The sequence below is a fragment of the Rhamphochromis sp. 'chilingali' genome (genome assembly GCF_963969265.1).
Source record: "Rhamphochromis sp. 'chilingali' genome assembly, chromosome: 18".
Classification (NCBI taxonomy): Eukaryota; Metazoa; Chordata; class Actinopteri; order Cichliformes; family Cichlidae; genus Rhamphochromis; species Rhamphochromis sp. 'chilingali'.
The window spans coordinates 32,804,248-32,822,626 of NC_137945.1; the positions used below are offsets into that span (position 1 = coordinate 32,804,248).

Here is an 18,379-nt window from a genome sequence, read left to right on the forward strand (position 1 = left end):
TGCAGCAGCACAGCAACACGTGTGAAATTTGCCCTGAGGGTTGCTTTAAGGAGCAGGACTGTTGGGTAAAGGTGAGTGGGAGTATTGTGGTGGTCTATTGAAACTTCACCATTACTATGATGTGCTAAATATTTGACAGCATGCCTACTCTCATCTTTTCTATGACAAAGTGGAGAAAAAAATCGAATGATACTTCTCATGCTTTTATTATGAAATCCTGTGCACTTCACGACGTCACACATAATATTAGATTCATTTGATGAGTGTAGCTAATGTTCGTTATGTTATCAAGCAAAGAGGGAGCTGCAGTTTCATCTATATACTAATATTTTTCAACATTATTGTGCATGTAATTGTTCATCTGAAACCTTTTGAGGAGGTGATCGGTTTTGCAGACATGTAACCACCAACCACATGACAGTATTGTTTCATTCAGTTTGTATGTGTTACAATTATGGTGACGGTGTTGGACAGAGTGAATAAGGTCGCAGCCACACAGATCACTGATCACCTGACAACCACGTGGTGCAGTCTGTGGTTGTATCACGTGTGTGCATGACATCACATAAGGATCCTCATCAGTAATGTTTTAAAGCAGCAGGTAGTTGTAGGGCATCCTGCTCCAGAGTGTTGGAGTACACGGTTGGACCCACTTCATTGTGTTTCTGTAGTCCACTGTTTATTAGGACTGGCTCTGCCTTTGATTGTACATCTTTCCACTTCTGTGCCAATTTGGCCAGTCTTAAGCCATCAAGTGATGACATCTGTTACATATTTTGAGAAGTCATTAAAAAGTCACAAATGTCAGTGACATGGCCTTTACTTGAGCTTAAAGTGGGATTCAGTTTTTATTACATGTAATGACACTGCGGTGTCGCTCATTATGTGACAGCCGGGTTAGAAAGTTCAGGACTTGAAGGACTATCACATCTAACCCTTCTCTGCATTGCTGTTTCCCAGAGTTTCTTAGTTCCTACCAGTGTAATATCCTTCATGAATGTTTGACTGAATGTTACTGACAGCCTTCGACTTGATGTTGACAGCTTTTAGGGCATATGGGTAAATAGTTTAGACCTGTTGCTTTCCTCCCTCAATTTTCTCACCAAATGCAAATATGTAGCGTCCTTAAACATGCAGCCTGCTGCTAACACAGGGTGAGCGCATGAAACGTCTGGAGAAGAATAAAGAATACTGCAGGCGGCTCATGTGAAACAAGTCCTGCTCACTTCCAGAGTCGCTCTAATTGGAGGAGCTCTTCCAGAGAATAGTCACATCCAGTATCTCTCAGTGAGCGTTTCCCGATTGGTGTGGCAAGCCGATAGAGGTGCAAGGCCCTTTAATTAAGCAGTCAACAACATGTCGAATTAAATCCTCACTGAAGAATGTGGCTCAGTATTTACATATTCATTTGATGCAGCACTCATTGGGTCGTATACACACAGCATGATGCATTTGTAACTGCAGATAAATGCTGTACTGCTTAAATAGGTTGTGTGGCCTACTGTAGTATGGATAATGGTCATATAACATGGGGCAGTCGTGCATGCACACTGACCACGAGGTACTGTATGCACCATGACGCAATCAAAAAGAGCTGCACAGACTGGGATTCACAAAGCTCCAGGGAACTTACTGTAACAGACAAAGCAAGAGACTGTTTCCTGACGTGTAACGTTTTTAATTTAAACTCACTTTCTGAAATCTGCTGTGAAAATTAGAAGCGAGTGTTTACTTTCACTCTGTGCATTGGTGTGGTGTCGGGTTGAAGGCTGGAGCTCAGCGTCTGACCTCTAAGGTGCTGCTGCTCTGAAACCCTCCTGACATGTAACCTATTAGAAGCTGCATACACGTGTGCTGTCTCACTTAACAGACATGCTGCAGGTATACAGGCCTGCACACTGGCGCTGACGTGTAATCTGTTAATCACATTGTGTGTGACATGAGCTGTGGGTGAGATGTTTGACACCGCCGTCTCACACAGTGTCTCTGGTAGAGAGATGTCCACAGCTTGGCTGGGATTCCTTTCAGGTGGCTTAAACTGTCACACACAGTAACTGAGCATGAAGGCACTCACATCCTGGAGCCTCAGACGCACAGCTTCACATTTTATATTGTGTTTGTATCTCCCTCAGACATTTCATTTCTGTGTCGGTATCACTTGTAATGTATTGACTGACAAACTGCTATTGATGTACGTGTCAACAGGCAGTAGGCATGAGGGAAACTGCTGTACAGCTGTGTACACTGTTTTCACAACTTCAAATTGCAGTCGGCAGTGTAGACGAGGCAAAAGCCGCTCTCAGCGTCTACAAATGACACGTCTGAGGTGTTTGTGATTTGATGGTCTCTCACTGCTTTAGTCTCTGATCTGTGTTTGGGTGATTCAGGTCTCAGTGCTCCTGTCTTAGGTTGTTCTTGGTAAACTCCAAAGCTATAATATGGAACTAAAACAGTCGCCCTTAAACTGCACGTCTGTGAATATCTATTCAAGGTTGGCTCCAAAATGAAGTCATTCTCCATAGATGCCACAATCAAATGCCAAGTTGTAGTAAAAGCACCTATTCTGCTTATTTTCAGCTCCATGTTTTATCATTCTTGGACTTTACAGCAGCAGCTTTGCCTGAGTAATATCTTATAATAAACACGTGTTTTATCGTTTACTGGGAAACTGTGTAAAAAGATGGAAACCCAGGCTGTTGGTAGATGGGCCTGATGTGCTCACATCAGTCACAACATTAGGGATATCTGTTTTCACTGACATCATCAAAGCCAACGGTAGAAAAAAAAGTTTCAAATTGAGCTTTTGGCTGTGTTGCCGTATTTTTGGATCACAGTGGCTGGATTTTGTTCCGTGTGTGTCCTGTGCCTTTAAGAGTCTCTGCAGGTCCTTCCTGATTGGCGAGCTGCCAGCTGCTGATTGGTTCCATCATCAAGCAGCAGCTGCTGACCCTCCTTATCCTGCAAACCATCTATGACAAACTTGCATGTCCAACTTCAGAGAATTGCTAAGTTTTGTGTATATTGTTGTAGATAATCTGAAGCAGCAGAGGGGACCTGCCTTATTATTTTCTGTACTTTTTCTCTTGTTTATTCAGTTGGGGAGTTTGGGGGTAGTGCTGCTTTTGTTTGGTTTTCCCTTTTTGGAATAGCTTGTTTGCTTTATTATTTTGGCCTTTGTTCACTCCGGCTTAAAGATTTCAGCTTTTAGTAGCAATAAAATCACCTTAACCTGTAAATTGGCTTCTGGATGTGGCCTCGTGGACCGCGGCACTTTCCTTTAACCCTTATGTTGTGCTCCTGTAGCCCCAGAGCGGGACCCAGCAGGCTCAAGGAAACTGGTGCTTAACTCATCTTTTGAACTTAAAATGAGCATCCACTTTTCCGACTGTATATATCTGACAGTAAAGAAGCAAAAGCATTAGGTTTGAAGTTATACCTAATAACAGTGTGTCCAGTTGAACTTACTCTCACTGGGTCTGATGGATACGGATTTATAGAGGAAGCTCTGGCACTTTACAGGCAATGCTTTCAAAATAAATCCACAATGCGTGCGACAAAGATGGTGATACCTGTGGAGCGCATAAATCAGTTTCTAATGCTGTGTTTGCTTGTGTGTTTGTGTGTAATGTATTTTGAGCGGGCATGAAGTAATTGTGATGGGAGCACGTTTCTCCCGTGAACTTTTGACCCTCATTACACGTCCTCTTTTCCTTGGTTACTGAGCTGTGATCAGACGTGAGCGTCGAAGATCCCAGTCGGCGTCGGACTCCTCATTTTTGATTTTTGATTTGATATACCTTTATTAGTCCCACACGGGGAAATTTCATAAGGCTGCCGACCTATTGCACGCAATGGCGGCGCCATCTTACCCTCCGACCATACATACATTACACAAACATCACATTGGGGAGACAGGTCAGAGAGGTATAACAATGGAAAATGCACCACATGAGGAAAGATAAGGAGGAAAAAATAACTCCTCTCAGACTGAGCTCCAACAGGGAGATCAGTTTGAGAACAGAAAAAAACACCTCTGCACATGAAAAAACTCTTAATACACCAAAGAAACACATGACAAGCAACAGGGGTGAGTAAAGGGTGAGAGACAGCCGATTTAGACAGTACTGCAGCCTGTGCGCTGGTCTCCTTGATCCACCGTCAGCATCGGAAGGGAATAAGCGTCGAAGGCGTTTGGAAAGGGAGGGGGGGATGAGTGTGTGCATATCAGTGTATATGTATGTATGTGTGTGTCCATAGTTCAGCTGAGACAGTGTCCTTCGCCCTGCCAGGCTAAGTAAACAGTCTTCCAGCCAACCCAGGTGGCCTTGCATGGAATGGGAAGAACAGACTAAACACAGTCGTTATCAGGGTGTTTTATTCAGCTCCAGCCTTGACCGCAGCTGGCGCCGAGAGGATATCCACATGAAGTGATGGTGCTTTTTACTTTAGTGCGAACAGCTCATATGAATTTCAAAGCAGTTCTAACAGTCCAACACTGTCCATCCCTCTCGTTCTCTCGTCTCTCCACCTCATCAGTTGTGAAGGGGCAGCTGTAATGAAGCTTGGGAAAGATCTGGAAACAAGGTTGTCTTTGCACTAATATAACATGGCAGTGAGGGAGTTTAGGAGACACCGTATTGATCAATTTCCCGATTTATGTAAATACTTTTTTGGCTTTCTCGTCAAAACAATGGAGGCCCTGTAGTGTGTTTCAAACAGCAAGTCCCTTAAACAAATGTTGAGGTTTTATGGCAGTTGGAAAGAACGGTAGCGACTTCTGTCTTTTATCACGCTCTCACTTTATCAGATTGCAGTTGAAATGTTTAAAAGCCTGTCTGCCATCCATGCTGTGTTCATGTATTCTGAGCCTCTCAGTGGCAACTGTCTCTGAATGTTAACCTTCCTGCCTTCTTGGGACCTTTTTGTGCCACTGCTATGTGTTAAATGGCTGCCATTTCCACTGTGTTCAGTGGAATATAACCAAACTTGCCACAGGATAGTTTTTACCTGGCAATGTTAATATTCCAGTGTGAATTCCTTAAATCAGCCTAAAATGGCTGAGCAGCAGAAATCCCCACACCCATCACCCTGGGGACCATTTTCTGCCCATTGACTTCCATTATAAACGCTATTTTTCAACCCCAAATTATCATCAAATGATTTTATTTTTTCTTCTTTTCTTGGATGTCAATGAAGACTCAGGGCCTTGAAGTTTTAATTTTTAAATTGCAAAAAAAATGCAAAAAAAATAATGGCAGGTCAAAATGTATGTTGGTGCCAATCTTTGGTCCATCTAAAGGCCTACTTATAATGACAATCACATATTACTTCAACTGTTTTTTTGTGGAAATATTTAGTTTCGTTTTTTGGTTTTTGGGGCTTATAACACAGGGCGCTCATGTAATAACACTGGGATTTGAAGGGTTAAAACAACGAAAATATAATTAAAACTTTACATGAATATTTCAGGGAGAAGTAGTTTTACAAGGTTGGCTAATTTAAAGTGGAATAAAATATGGATATATGGTCTTTTTATGGCGTGGCTGAGAATGGTCCCTAGGGTGATGGGTGTGAGTTTTTTAAAGGATGGCAGGAGGGTTAAAAAACGCCTGACGGGTAAAATCATTTCCACCTTACCTCACAGAATTACTTTCTCTAGAGTCTAGTTTTTGAATCGCAAATAGCTTTTACGTTTCCGGAACAACCCCGCAGTTGAAGATTTGCCGTTGTACTAATCCATCTTAAAGTTTCTGGGCCTTAATAAACACCACAGAACAAGCTCCACTCACAGCACCACACCTCATGCTTCATCCAGGACAGGTGCCGCCGCTGTAATGGATCCCTCTGTCAGTCTGGAGCTTTGTCAACTTCCCAGCCACCGTGGTCCCCTCAGCTTCACTGCATCAATCATATGCACAGTCTCACTACATCTACACAACATTATTTCTCATTTTCCACCAACAGGGGGCAGACCGAGTCACTCAGTATGGGCTTCATAGGACATATTTGTATAGCCTCTAAATGCTCACGGCATTCACACCTGCACAGTCAGACGCACCTTTTTAGGACTTCGCCACATTGACACACCTGTTGCCTACTTGTCTCTGTTACAGATGAAGGAGGCTGATGAGTTGTTATCTGGACTAGTTTGTCCTCCTGCTGCTTCTTATACAAAAACACTCCAGAAATGGATGCAGGGGTCAGTCGTGTGGCATCAGTATCGCTGTGTAATGTTATATCACATATCAGAGAACAGCTGGTGGCCAAGATCAGAAGGATGGTGAAGGTGTGTGTATGTGTGTGGTTGCAGAACCATATTAAGAGTGTGACTGACAGTCAGCCACACACACACACACAGGCGCCCATTCACCAATTAATTTTTCCATTCTGTCATCCAGCTCCCTGCCCAGCCCTTTTCCAATAACACACCTGCATGAGGCTCGATGCGGCGGTGTAGTATAGCCAGATTAGTTCCATGCCTCTCTGTTTCTAAAGGTAATATATACAGCAGGCCAGGTTGTGTGTGTGGGTGCGTGTGCATTTATGAGTATGGATATCTCCTCCAAAGCAGTTGTTGTGCCCTGCCACCTAGTGGTTCGCTGACTCTTTTATATGCAGAGCAGTGAACAGAGGGATACAGTAAGGATCCAGCCTCCACAGTAAAACGTGCCGAGTGTGCTCGTTAAAACCTCCCGCCCGACCTGCTGCGTTTGTTTCATTTGCCTTTATCATCAGAGTCATTTCTCACCACGTCCAAGAGGAACCCCTCTAATCTCTTGCTTCCTCCCCGCCAAGGAAAAGGAAAGATTACAGCTGTCTACAATGAAGTCCAGAGCAACATGTAATCTATAGCAGCGTTTTCTGCAGCTCTCTTTTGATTTGCAGTGCATATCCATCAACCCATGCTGACTCCCTCACCCTGTCACTTCTTCTGTGGGTGCTATCAGCTAAAAATAAGAACAATGACATGTTGGGGCAGTTGTGAAAATATGGTTGTCAGTATAGTCTGACAGTGGGGTTTGGGGGGTTCTGAAAGTGACCGGCAACATCAGAAGCTACCCTTTAAAAAATCTGTGTGGAAGCGAACATGTGAAGTTTTTTCTGCTAAACAGTGATGTGCACTTTGTCACTGTGTGTGTGATACAGCAGAGCTCATCCTCTTACATCGCTGTAGCACTCACAGATTCATGTTCTTTATCCTGTTGTCTCTAATGGACAGTGGACACGGGCTAACAGCGTTGAGAAGCAATGTTCCCGTCCTGATGAAAATGCAGCTATTTACTTGCTGTAGCAGCACTGTGGCAGAAGCCCGTCCACACTGTTTGCAGGGCTGGAACAGCTGTGACTTATGTAACCGGCACTGTATTTGACCACGACCACGAGAAGAAAACAGTTTTAACGTGCTTCCATGCTCCTTTTATGCTAAATAAAATATACTGCCCGTGGCATCTGTAAATCTTTTTGATGTAACACCAATATTTTTTAGAAAAATCGCTAGAATCAAATATTTATTTTATTTCAAAAGAACACAAAAGAAAAGCAGTGTGAGAGCCAAAGCTGCTTACAGGGATGCACCTCACTGTTTAGAGTTCAGTCAGCATAATTCCTACAAACGCACACAGGGATACGTGACGTCTGCGCTGTGCTGTGTGTAGAGGCAGCTGTCGTCCAGTAGGAGGCGCCAATGCAGAACTTTACATTGAAGTCCCAATGATAGTGCAGGTGTAGAACTTACATGGCTGTGCTTTCAGCATTCAGTGGTAGTACAGAGGAGTTCATACGTTTGTTATGTCGGAGAGCAGTGTTTCATAAAGAAATAAATACATTCATCACTGCCTTCACCCAGCACAGAAGGGAGAAGCTGCCTGATGGGCTCCGCAGCAGCGGGAGTGACCCTGACCTCTAATCCAACTCAGTGCAGTTATAACATTGAAGGAAGCGTTGGCCTTCGCAGTTAGGTGTGTTTTCACATCTGATTACTTCAGGGCAGCCTAATCTCTGTTTACTGTCCTCCAATCCTCTGTCATCTCCTACTAAGCTGGAAAAAAGATCTTCCTCAGCAGTTAATCCTTCCTACCTTGTCCCTCTAAGCCTATCAGGGAAGAGTACTGTATGCCACGCCGTCAGTCATGATGATTAAATGAGTATCCTGTGTGCATGGCGAATACAAATGGGGAAATAAATCATTTGCTTCATTTCATTACATCTATTTTTGATTGTTTTCTCTTTTCGTCCATTATGTGCATGTATTTCTCTGGATTTTTAGTAAGCGTAATGACACAGTCACTGTTAATGTTTCAAGGTTTTCACCACAGGATCCACTACGCTCCAAGTCCGTACCAGTCAGTGCTGGTCGACTACCTGTACGCACATGTGGGAGATCGCCATAGCGAAAGGTTTATGGAAACATAGATCTAAACCACTTGAGTCATTTTTGGTACTTTTTGGCAGTGGATACATTGTAGAGATCAGTTGTGTTCATGCTGTCCCGCTGTCACCAGTGCAAGCTTGTAGGGGCTCGTATATCTTCCAGTACAAACCACCGTGAGGCAGCTGTTTTTGTGATTTGGTTCCATATAATTGAATTGAATTCATCTTTACAAGGAAGGATACGTTTCTAATTTGTCCCCCAAAACCTTTCTGAATATTGGTAGGAACTATTTTCTCACTTATTGATAAATAATCCATCTGATTAATAAATCCAAGTAAGCTTTTAAATGTTACATTTCACAGTGTTTGTCCTTGTAGTTGTCTACACTGCTGTGTATGATGCTGGGCTATCCCTGGGTCTGCCATGTGAAGTTTTTTATGTGTTTAGTGCATTGTAATAATCTCCTAGAGCTTTGTAAATCAGCAACGGTGAATCAGATTATCAGCTGGAACATGTTGAATTGGAATAAATCCAGGCGGAGCATTTAGATGAAATGCCATTTGCCCCGTTAACCTCAGAGCTCAGCTCGTTTCAGATGCTCTCGGAGGAAATCTTTCACAGTAGACGGAGACGGTATGAGGGTCAACATTAAGAAAGGTCTGATGTTCCTGAAGTACGTAGGCGTAATCCTCCATTTGCACCACGCTGAAAAATGTAGGGCACATGTAGACCTATATCTGTGGTAATCTGTCGCTGCTGTAATGCATCTGCTGTTTAATGTAAACCATCACCGAGTGCCTAACCACACACGGATTCTACCCCTAACATTTTCTAAACCCTTAAACAGCAATGAAACCTGTCAGCATCCACCAGGTGGACAGTCACCTGTTACAGGTTGGGTTTATAGGCTTAGAGTAAGGTCACATCTAACCCGTCAGAAGGAAATTTCACCTATGTGGCAAATCCAAATAGAAATCTTATAAGAGAGCAACTTCTAGGGACAGAATAGCTGTAACTTGATTTGAAAGGTAACATATTCCCATTTTGATGCATGCTCAATCATCCGGTCTGGTTTTGCAGTCAGCTTTCTTCCTGTTAAAGGCAGCTTTTCCTTCTTGTGGTCGCCCCGTGCCTACTCATGGGGATCATGTGATTCTCAGGGTTTTCACTCGTATGCTATGGAGTTACTACCTTACAGTCGAAGCGCCTTGAGGCAACTGTTGCAGTGGTTTGCGCTATGTACATATAGATATATATCTTCCTGATGTTGCTGTCATTCGGAATGTAGTGATTCCGAATGACAGCAACATCAGGAAGAAGGAACACGAGAAGCTTAAGAAGTACCAATGCTGGGGTACTTCTGAAGAAGCTGGAGAGGATGTGGAGGGTGAAAGTAACAGTGGTTCCAGTGGTAATTGGAGCACTCGGTGCGGTGACTCCCAAGCGAGGCGAGTGGCTCCAGCAGATCCCGGGAACAACAGCGGAGATCTCTGTCCAGAAGAGCGCAGTCCTGGGAACAGCTAAGACAGTAATAACACAGTGGCTTCCTCCTGGGTGTTAATGAGGAGGCCCTGCAACCAGAGTGGGAGTCCAGGTTGCTTTTGTACTTCAGTGCATGCGTGCATTCATGTTAGTTAGTGTACATATTAGTAAATATTACTAAATCTGTCACCCACAAACTTTCCAGCTTTCCAAAGTGTTCCCATGTATACAGGAATGATCCTGACTCAAACATGGGACATGTAATGATTTCCTATTAGATTAGGAGCTAGTCCTCGGATTATTAATGTCTCTAATGTAATTATATCAGTGAGGGAAAGATTTAATCCACATTAATCTGTTGATAATATTATAATTTCAAGTATTTTTCAAAGAATCTGCTGGAGGAGACACAAGCCCAAGCTGGTGCACTCCCAGTGCCAGTCCCGAACACAGACACACTCCATCCTGTTTCTTCATCAGTTCAGTGAATGAATATGAATGATTGTTCATATTTAACTCAGAAAAATAATAAAAGAGTTCAAATTACTTAATAGCTGAAGCATTATTGAAAGATCTTCTCAGACATATTCTCTGCAATATCTTTTACTTCTCACTCACTTTTTCACGGGACAGTCGCTTGCGGAGGAAAGCAAAGCTTTCAAATTTCTAGATTGTGTGCACGTTGTCCTTGCCACGTGGATGCAGAGCTTTGTAAAGCAGCTTTGGGGGTGATGCTCCAACACCTTCAGCGATTAAAAAAAGAGAAGAAGAAAAAAGCTACAAATGCACAGGGAACGCTGTTAATGACATGAATGGACACGACCCAGTGACTTGTGAATGAACATCAGCCTGGTCATCTATACACATGTGCACATATAAGCACGCATTTAAACTGGCACATGTTTATATGCGTCGCTGATATGGCCAGATGGTGTAATCCTCTACTTTCCCTTGGGTTTCATATTTTTTCCCCTCCTGTGTTGGGATTATGCTGTTGTCCAATCGGATTTCGCCCTACTCTCCAGCAATGATGTGAGATGAATGGCAGGCTGGTGGGTGGGTCAGGCAGGCATGCAGTAGATCCTGCACGTTGGGTTGCACGGAATACCCAAGTGCTCCATATTGCGAAAACTGCCACAGCTTCTGTTTGCGAGGGTGCTCACTGACCATCACTCTGCAGGTAAGTTGCAGACGGGCAGATCAGGTATGAGAGGGAATTTGAAAGAAACTTTGTTTGGCGTCCATGTTTAAAGGCGACAGATAAGAAAAGAAGGATTACGGTGCAAAACTAAAAAGCTTAAGTTCTCAAAACGCTCGTGCACTTTAAGTTGATGTTGCAGACTGGATGCATTTCACTGTAGGTTTTGCTGGTGTGATGTTTGGAATCACAATGTCAACAAAACCGATTAAAATGTATTTAAACAGCGTGCAACAGGAGGACATACTTCATGGATCATTTTCAGTAAAACAAGAATATTTGAGAGTAAATTTATAGGATTAAATCCTTTCTGTTCAACATGAAAAGAAAAAAACAGTTCACATGTCCACTTTCTGTACTGTTTGAATCATGGCATGCATCTATGTATCATGTATTTGGAGTTTTTGGAATATTTTGCAGTTTTATTTTCAGTGTGCATCTCATGATCTTCTTTGAATAGGGGCCCAGTGCTCATTTGCCACATAATTCAGTAACCAGTATCTTATATGTGTGGTTGAGCTTTTCTTAATAACCAAGTGGAACAACCTTATTTACATATATGATGGACTGATATGTTTGACTCAGTTCAGAATGTTTTTCATGTGTAATTTTGTATTATGTGCTGTCATATTCGGGATGTCTGTGAGGATGTCTGCTTGGAGATAAGATTCGTTAGCCAGACTGATACTTGAGTCGAGTTTCTGCTCATTTTCAAGGACAGAAGGAAACTCACAGATTTCACTGTGTACACAGAATGTGTGTAATAGATGTCCTGGAATTTCCTCCACTTTGATACTATGTTGCAACAGTTTTGTCTTCACTTCTTTCAGTCAGATCATCATTTTACATCACGCTGCTGATGAGGATGATGACGATACTGCTGTGTGTATACATGCATGTTAATGCAATTGCAAGCTCACATTCATGGTGTCAAAAGCAGAATAGCAGCTTATTTTGTGTTTGTGCGACGCTCTCCTGTGTGTGGTTTCATTTCACGCTTACTTAGCTCTTTTAGCACTCGTGTGGCAGATTAGCCTCGTATGGAAGATGGTGTGTGAGCTGATTAAACACAGATGCACATTTAATAAGGAGAGAGAACCGTGTACTTTAGTATATTTGAGTGTGTGTGTGAAAGCAGGCCTTTGTAATTCACAGTGTGAGATGCACGGATGCATTTGAGACGCTCACACGATTCAACAAACTGATTATGTAGACGTTCACAAAGTCATTACACAAAGCTTGAACTCTGACTGAATTCTGCTCTTATCTGTGCTTTGATGTTGCTCCAGTAACACCACCACTGTAAAGTAATTTGAAATCAAGTTTTAAACCCAGCCTCGCTGCCTGTGCATGCCATCGTAACCTGCCCCATCTGCTGCTCTGCCCCCTGCAGGCCAGTGCATCCTGTGTATGGTGGATGTGGTGCCAGTGAAGAACGAGGATGGCGTGGTGATCATGTTCATCCTCAATTTCGAGGTCATGACAGACGAGTCTCTCCGAGACCACAAACAGGAGCTGAACCACCGCCTGCCCACCTGGCTCGTCACAGGTAACCACGAGCGCAACATTTGATGTTTGTCTGTTCTTCTCTGTGCTTTTCCTGTAACGTCACCGTTTACACAAAGACAAGAAAAGCATCTCTGACGCCCTTATGTGAATGCAGCTTTCGTTTCTGTTATTACACCACCGGTGTCAAACATAAGGCCCTGGGCCAGAGTTGGCCCAGCAAAAACTCAAATCTGGCCCACTAGACAGAAAGTGTGACGGTGTGGCCCTTTGGGAAGTAAAAAACATTAATGTAAAAGTGACATGTGTAATTTGTAATTACTCTGTAACTGCAGTACAGTCGGGGTGATGAGCTACCACGACTTTTTCTTTCATTTCACCATTTTTTTCTTATAGTTTAAGTCCAGAGAATCACACTGACACATTTCTTGTACTGCAGCAGCGTTTGTTTAGCATGTGGAAAAATTAAAACTGTTTTCTTATATTTTGGCATCTCAGCTAAATTTGTAGTTGAACAGAAAGGGCAGCTTCACTTGTGTGTCCCCCCTAATATCACAATGTTGTGTATGTGGCCCGTGATGCACAATGAGACAGCGTGCTCCACACAGCTGATTGTGTTTTCTCTTTGGTTTAGTGAGGTATAAGTAGAGTGAGTGTCGTTTGTGGCTCAGTGTGGAACATTTTCGGGATGTATTGCTGCTTATTTAATTCCCATGTTTTTTAATCCAAATTGGACGTGATGCTCACTTTGCTTCACCTGGATCAACTGTTCATTCTGCCTTCCAGATAGACCAGGTGGTCCTGCTATTATTAGATGCTTTTGTTCTTGTAAATCCTGAATATTTGTGTTAAATGTAGCTGTCGATCTATGCTCTTAATGTCCTAGAGGGATAACCCAGGGGAGCAGCATCTGGAATAGGACACAGCAATATCCGGAATCAAGTATCTCATAACTTTGTGGCTAAGCCCACATTTTAATCCGAGTTGCTGCCCCTGCATTCTGGTCGATTGGTTTTGCAGCTTTATTCTGAAGGCTGATGCATGTTTAGCTCTTTCTCTGTCCTAGCATGACGCCTACCACTGAAAACATGCTCCAGCTGTTTGTGCTTGTCTCACTATTCTAATATAATACCCATTTCTGCCATATTGGAGGTGCACCTGTCACTCTCCAGGTTAATAGTCTTATCCCTCCTCCGTCTCACCACCAGGTCGCCCACGAGGCTTCAAGCTGCGTCTCCCCCTGCTGCGCTCCCTGTCCAACAGTAAAGCTTCTCTGGACGACGCAGAGGCCGGACACATCCCCACAGCAACGCCGGTGTCGCTACACCCAGAGGACCACCGTAGCCCCGAGTCCTTAGGTCTGGGGGAATTTCTGCCCCTCCCCCCACTGCCACCAAATCACCAGGAGAAGCTGAGTGGAAGCAGGTAGATGCTTGATTTCAACATTACTGCAGAGATGAACATGTTCACATTCTAAAATCACTCTAAAGTTAATTTCAGCTTTAAGCTACATGTTGCTGCAGACACTGGCTGCAAAGCTGCCAGCTGTCTGTGCCTCATCACCTCTGCTAACTCCAGTCACAGGGATTCATCTCTCGTGTTTATGGCCTTTTTGAGCTCATTGTGAAATTCTTTGACTTCAGTCAACAATGTCCAGTGTCCTGGCTGATTACCAGGACACTGGAGTCTCTCGGATCTGGAAATATTCGTTGTTTGTGTTTCCCAGGTCAGCGCTACAGAGTTGGCCTGAAGACCGCCAGGAAGACCAACGCACCTTATTGTGCTCTGAGCCTCCAGTAGCCGTTCCACCACATCAAACTCACGGAGCCCACCTGGTGGGTCCCCTCACCCATTCCACACCCTGCGTAGCACCCCACCACCGGCTCAGCCTCAACCCCGAAGGCTCGGCCTCCAACTGTTCTCTGTCGCACAGCCGCTCGCGAGAAAGCTTTCACAGCATGCGTCGCGCCTCCTCCGTAGACGAGATCGAGGCCATGAGGCCGGAATGGGATCGGAAGAACCGGCGGCCAAGCATCCGGCCGGCCAGCAGCAGCACCGGTGAGAAGGCGCAGGTGGGATCAAATGTTTTCCTGCTGGTTTTCTTACCTGATTGTTGAACTTCATTTGCATATTTCCAGGTGCAGTAAACAGCAAGTTGAACATACTGAACTCCACGTCAGACTCTGACCTCATGCGGTACCGCACCATTTCCAAAATCCCTCAGATCACGCTCAATTTTGTGGATTTCAAACCGGACCCACTCATTGCTCTGCCCTCGGGGGAGATGGACATCATAGCACCCTGCAAACTCATTGACCGGACACACAACGTCACAGAGAAGGTCACACAGGTAGGACACAGTCCATGTGCAGTGTGCCCGATGTCCAGCAGAGGCATTATTTTTGTGACATTTTGCCAGCCTGCATAAATCATCAAGGGCCTGCAAGCCATTTGCACTTGTTGTAAGTGTTTCGGGGCAAAAAGTGCTTGAGTGAAGGCCACTGACCGAGTTTCAAAGAGATGATGATGCTGAAAGGTGGTAGGCCAGTAATCTGCTTACTTCTAACAGTCCAGAGGCTAGGCATAAGCATGTACTTCTGCACACATGAAAAACTGTATTTTTTCACGTAATTTGCTTAAAAAGACGCAATAGACACCTGTACTGAACTTCTAAAGGCAGGACAGGCTCATCGGAGTCGTTGTTCTGCTGTGCTACCGACTGCTGCATTTACCAAGCAAGGCATCTCACCCCAGACCAGCTTCTTGTCTACTTTGGATGCAGTTGAGGATTGTTTTTGTTTGTTTTTAAACTCAGAGGATGATGATGAGCCTGTGAGCTGGGATGTGCCATCACAGATTACCTGTCCTTGGCTCACAGTGTGCTGAGTCTTTGAACTGCTATATAGACTTTACATATGCATATTTCTGCGTCCCAGTATGTGTTCTTACAGAAGTGACATCTTCATCTGATTGATATTTGCATAATAATCTGCTTTTTGTTAGCAAAGTAACGTTTTTATGTTTTTTTATTAACGCCTGAATCTCCTGCAAGATCCAGAGGGCTTTACTTCTATCGAAACGTTATCATGCTAAGGTGCAGCTGGCAAAATCAAAGGGTGTGTGTGTGTGTGTGTGTGTGTGTGTGTGTGTGTGTGTGTGTGTGTGTGTGTGTGTGTGTGTGTGTGTGTGTGTGTGTGTGTGTGTATACACGTGTATTAGCCAGTGGTGCAGTTATGATACAGTGCAGATGGAGAAAGCAGTACCAGCTGTGTCTCCAAATGTTATAGAGTGCTATTTATAGAGCTGTTAGAAGAAAGGAAAAATCACGAGGTGGTTTCATCAGCACATATATGTCTGACATCCGTGTAACCTCCCTCCTGCACGACTTTACTGAATGAGAAGAGAGAAGAAGAACAGCGGGGGGTCATGTGGAAGGAAAAGGAAATCCTACGAAACAAGAGCCCCTAATAACATCACATAGTTGCTGAGTGTTTTTCTATATTTGTTGTGAAGCCCCATACGTTCCCAAAAGTCCCCTAAAGAACTGCCTCCGCCTGCCCTCTGACCTCTGAACTGTGGAGTCCAGAGTCTGCTGTTTGTCAGTCTATTCAGGGATCAGTGTACCTTTAGACTCAGCTGAATGTACGACTGTGGTTGAGCTTTAAAGCTTCGTACTCTTCAGTCTGTGTGGCAAATGCCTGGCAAACAGGGCTTGTTGTGAGCAGAGCGCCTGCCTTTCCGGGCTGTGCCTGTAGATGGCAGCATCAAATAGGTGATGACAAGCGCAGCGATCCCTCGGAGCAGCAGAGAAGAAGATGCTGAACGGCAAACAAGGCTAAATAATTTACATGTTTCAAAAACATCTGATGTCCTGAGGAAGAACTCGTGCAGACATTCTGCACATTTATGAGCTGCACACACTCAAACTGACCTTCTGTATGGGGGTATAGAAGTGTGCTGACTGACGTATTACGCAGTTTAAACAGTGGACAGATATTTCAGTAGTGAAGCATGAGACGATTCCCTGAAAGCAGAAGTCTTTTTGGGGGACAAACATATACAATGCAGCGATGCTCCTGGCCTTGGTGACTATAGTCATGTGTCATAATGAACAGTTATTTAACTTACTATTTAACTAACTAACTAGACTACAACACCCATACAATATACCCATACCTGCGCGTGTATGCTTCAGACACACCACAGGCAGCCGCACACACAGCAGGCTAAACTCACTCACACCCTGCAGCTCTCTGATACCCAGAGCTACTCACACATGCTGGCTCTTGACTCGGCGTCCTGTCACTCCCGTCTTAGAGAGCGTTTTATTGTCATTGTGCAGTTTCTTGCACAGCAGATTTGGGTAGCTGGACCACAAAGGTGCAAAAGTAGAGAAGAGAAAACAATATACAACGAGGGAAAAACATAAAAAGCAATATATATGTATACATATGTGTGAGTGAACGATATACATGGTGTATGCATAAGAAACACTGAAACAGAAACATTGTGGGGCTGCATAGAAGGGCAGTTATATAATATAATAAATAAATAAATACAATTATTGACATTAAGATATAAATGGAGCCATGGATGGCACACAGCAGCAGAGCTGTAGGACCCATCATTACTATTTCCTAAAGATCTTACAGAAGAAATATAGTTTGTTGTGTAGTCGTGTTATTGTGATGTTAGGGAGACGTGTGCAATCAACGCTTTTAAGGCTGATGGATTTTTCTGTTTCCACTCCAGTGTTTTTAAAAACAAATGCAAGAATTGTGTTTCGATTATGTGGCATCGCAGAAGTTGTAATTCTTTGTTGAAGTGGTGATGACTTTTGCGCCTGTCATTATTTACTACACAGTGTGTCGCATTTACTTTCTCCCATTCTATGTGGCAGCGTTGTAAGTGTGTCAGAAACCCCACAGTGGGGCGACAAACTAGATTTCTGCCTCTTCTCTCCTTTGCAAATTGCAGCATTCTGCATTTTCTGATAAAGAAATGACTTGTGTCACTCCCTCATGAGAAGTCCACGGAATAAATGCGTATGTGTGTGTTACTGATGAAGCGTCTGTTTAAAGCTATGATGAGGAAGTTGTTTTGTTTCTGATGAGCCACCGATCTCTGAAAGAGTGAGGTTGCAGTACTAAAACCCATTTTTCTACATTTCACAAGTCTTACTGTTCATATTAAACCATAAAAAGCGAAGTGTGGCTTCTTGGAGCTCTGCTGGTCTTTGCAGGCCAAACAGTGATGCGCAGGTTCACTTCCAAATTAGAAACAGAGTGGGAGAGATGTGCAATGTAATGCTTTAGAGGATTACGCAGCACATGCAGCTGAGCTCAGCTTCCACTGGAAGTGTTGTGTGGATAGTAGGGTTTGTTGGTATAACCTTCACATTGTATCGTGATAATTCGAGGAAACTATATGACTTTTACACTATAGAAGCAAAAACTGAATAATGTTCTGACTGCAGCTTGCAGGCAGCAGCATTTATCGGTGCAAACAAAACAAAAGGTGTTTTCCATCCTTCTCTATCAGTGAGAGCGCAGCAGCTAACTCAGACTGTGACTCCACAAGGTGCCAGCAGCAGCACTGCAGTGCAACAGTCATGACACGCCATAAAGCGTAAAGTAGTCTGGGTAGTTTTTAAATGTTTTGTTTTAGTTTCCTGGGAGTACGGCATCACTGTTTTTACTAAAGCAACCGTTAACCTGCTAACCCTGTAACTGTTCAACACTGCAGCACAATAGGAGCATGTTATAAAACTGACGTTGAAGTGTTGTGTCTTTGCTTTTTAACCAGCATTCTGCACTTTAATA

The 18,379-nt window shown here is 43.7% G+C and overlaps 1 protein-coding gene across 1 annotated transcript in view; it reads left to right on the forward strand.

Annotated features, from left to right (window-relative positions):
• kcnh2b (potassium voltage-gated channel, subfamily H (eag-related), member 2b) overlaps window positions 1-18,379 on the forward strand; it is a 252,223-nt gene that overhangs the window by 116,061 nt on the left and 117,783 nt on the right. The window contains exons 4-7 of the mRNA XM_080864841.1: window positions 12,445-12,600; window positions 13,766-13,982; window positions 14,284-14,615; window positions 14,696-14,907. Of these exons, the coding sequence (XP_080720967.1) occupies window positions 12,445-12,600; window positions 13,766-13,982; window positions 14,284-14,615; window positions 14,696-14,907 (917 nt within the window). The remainder of the gene's footprint in view (window positions 1-12,444; window positions 12,601-13,765; window positions 13,983-14,283; window positions 14,616-14,695; window positions 14,908-18,379) is intronic.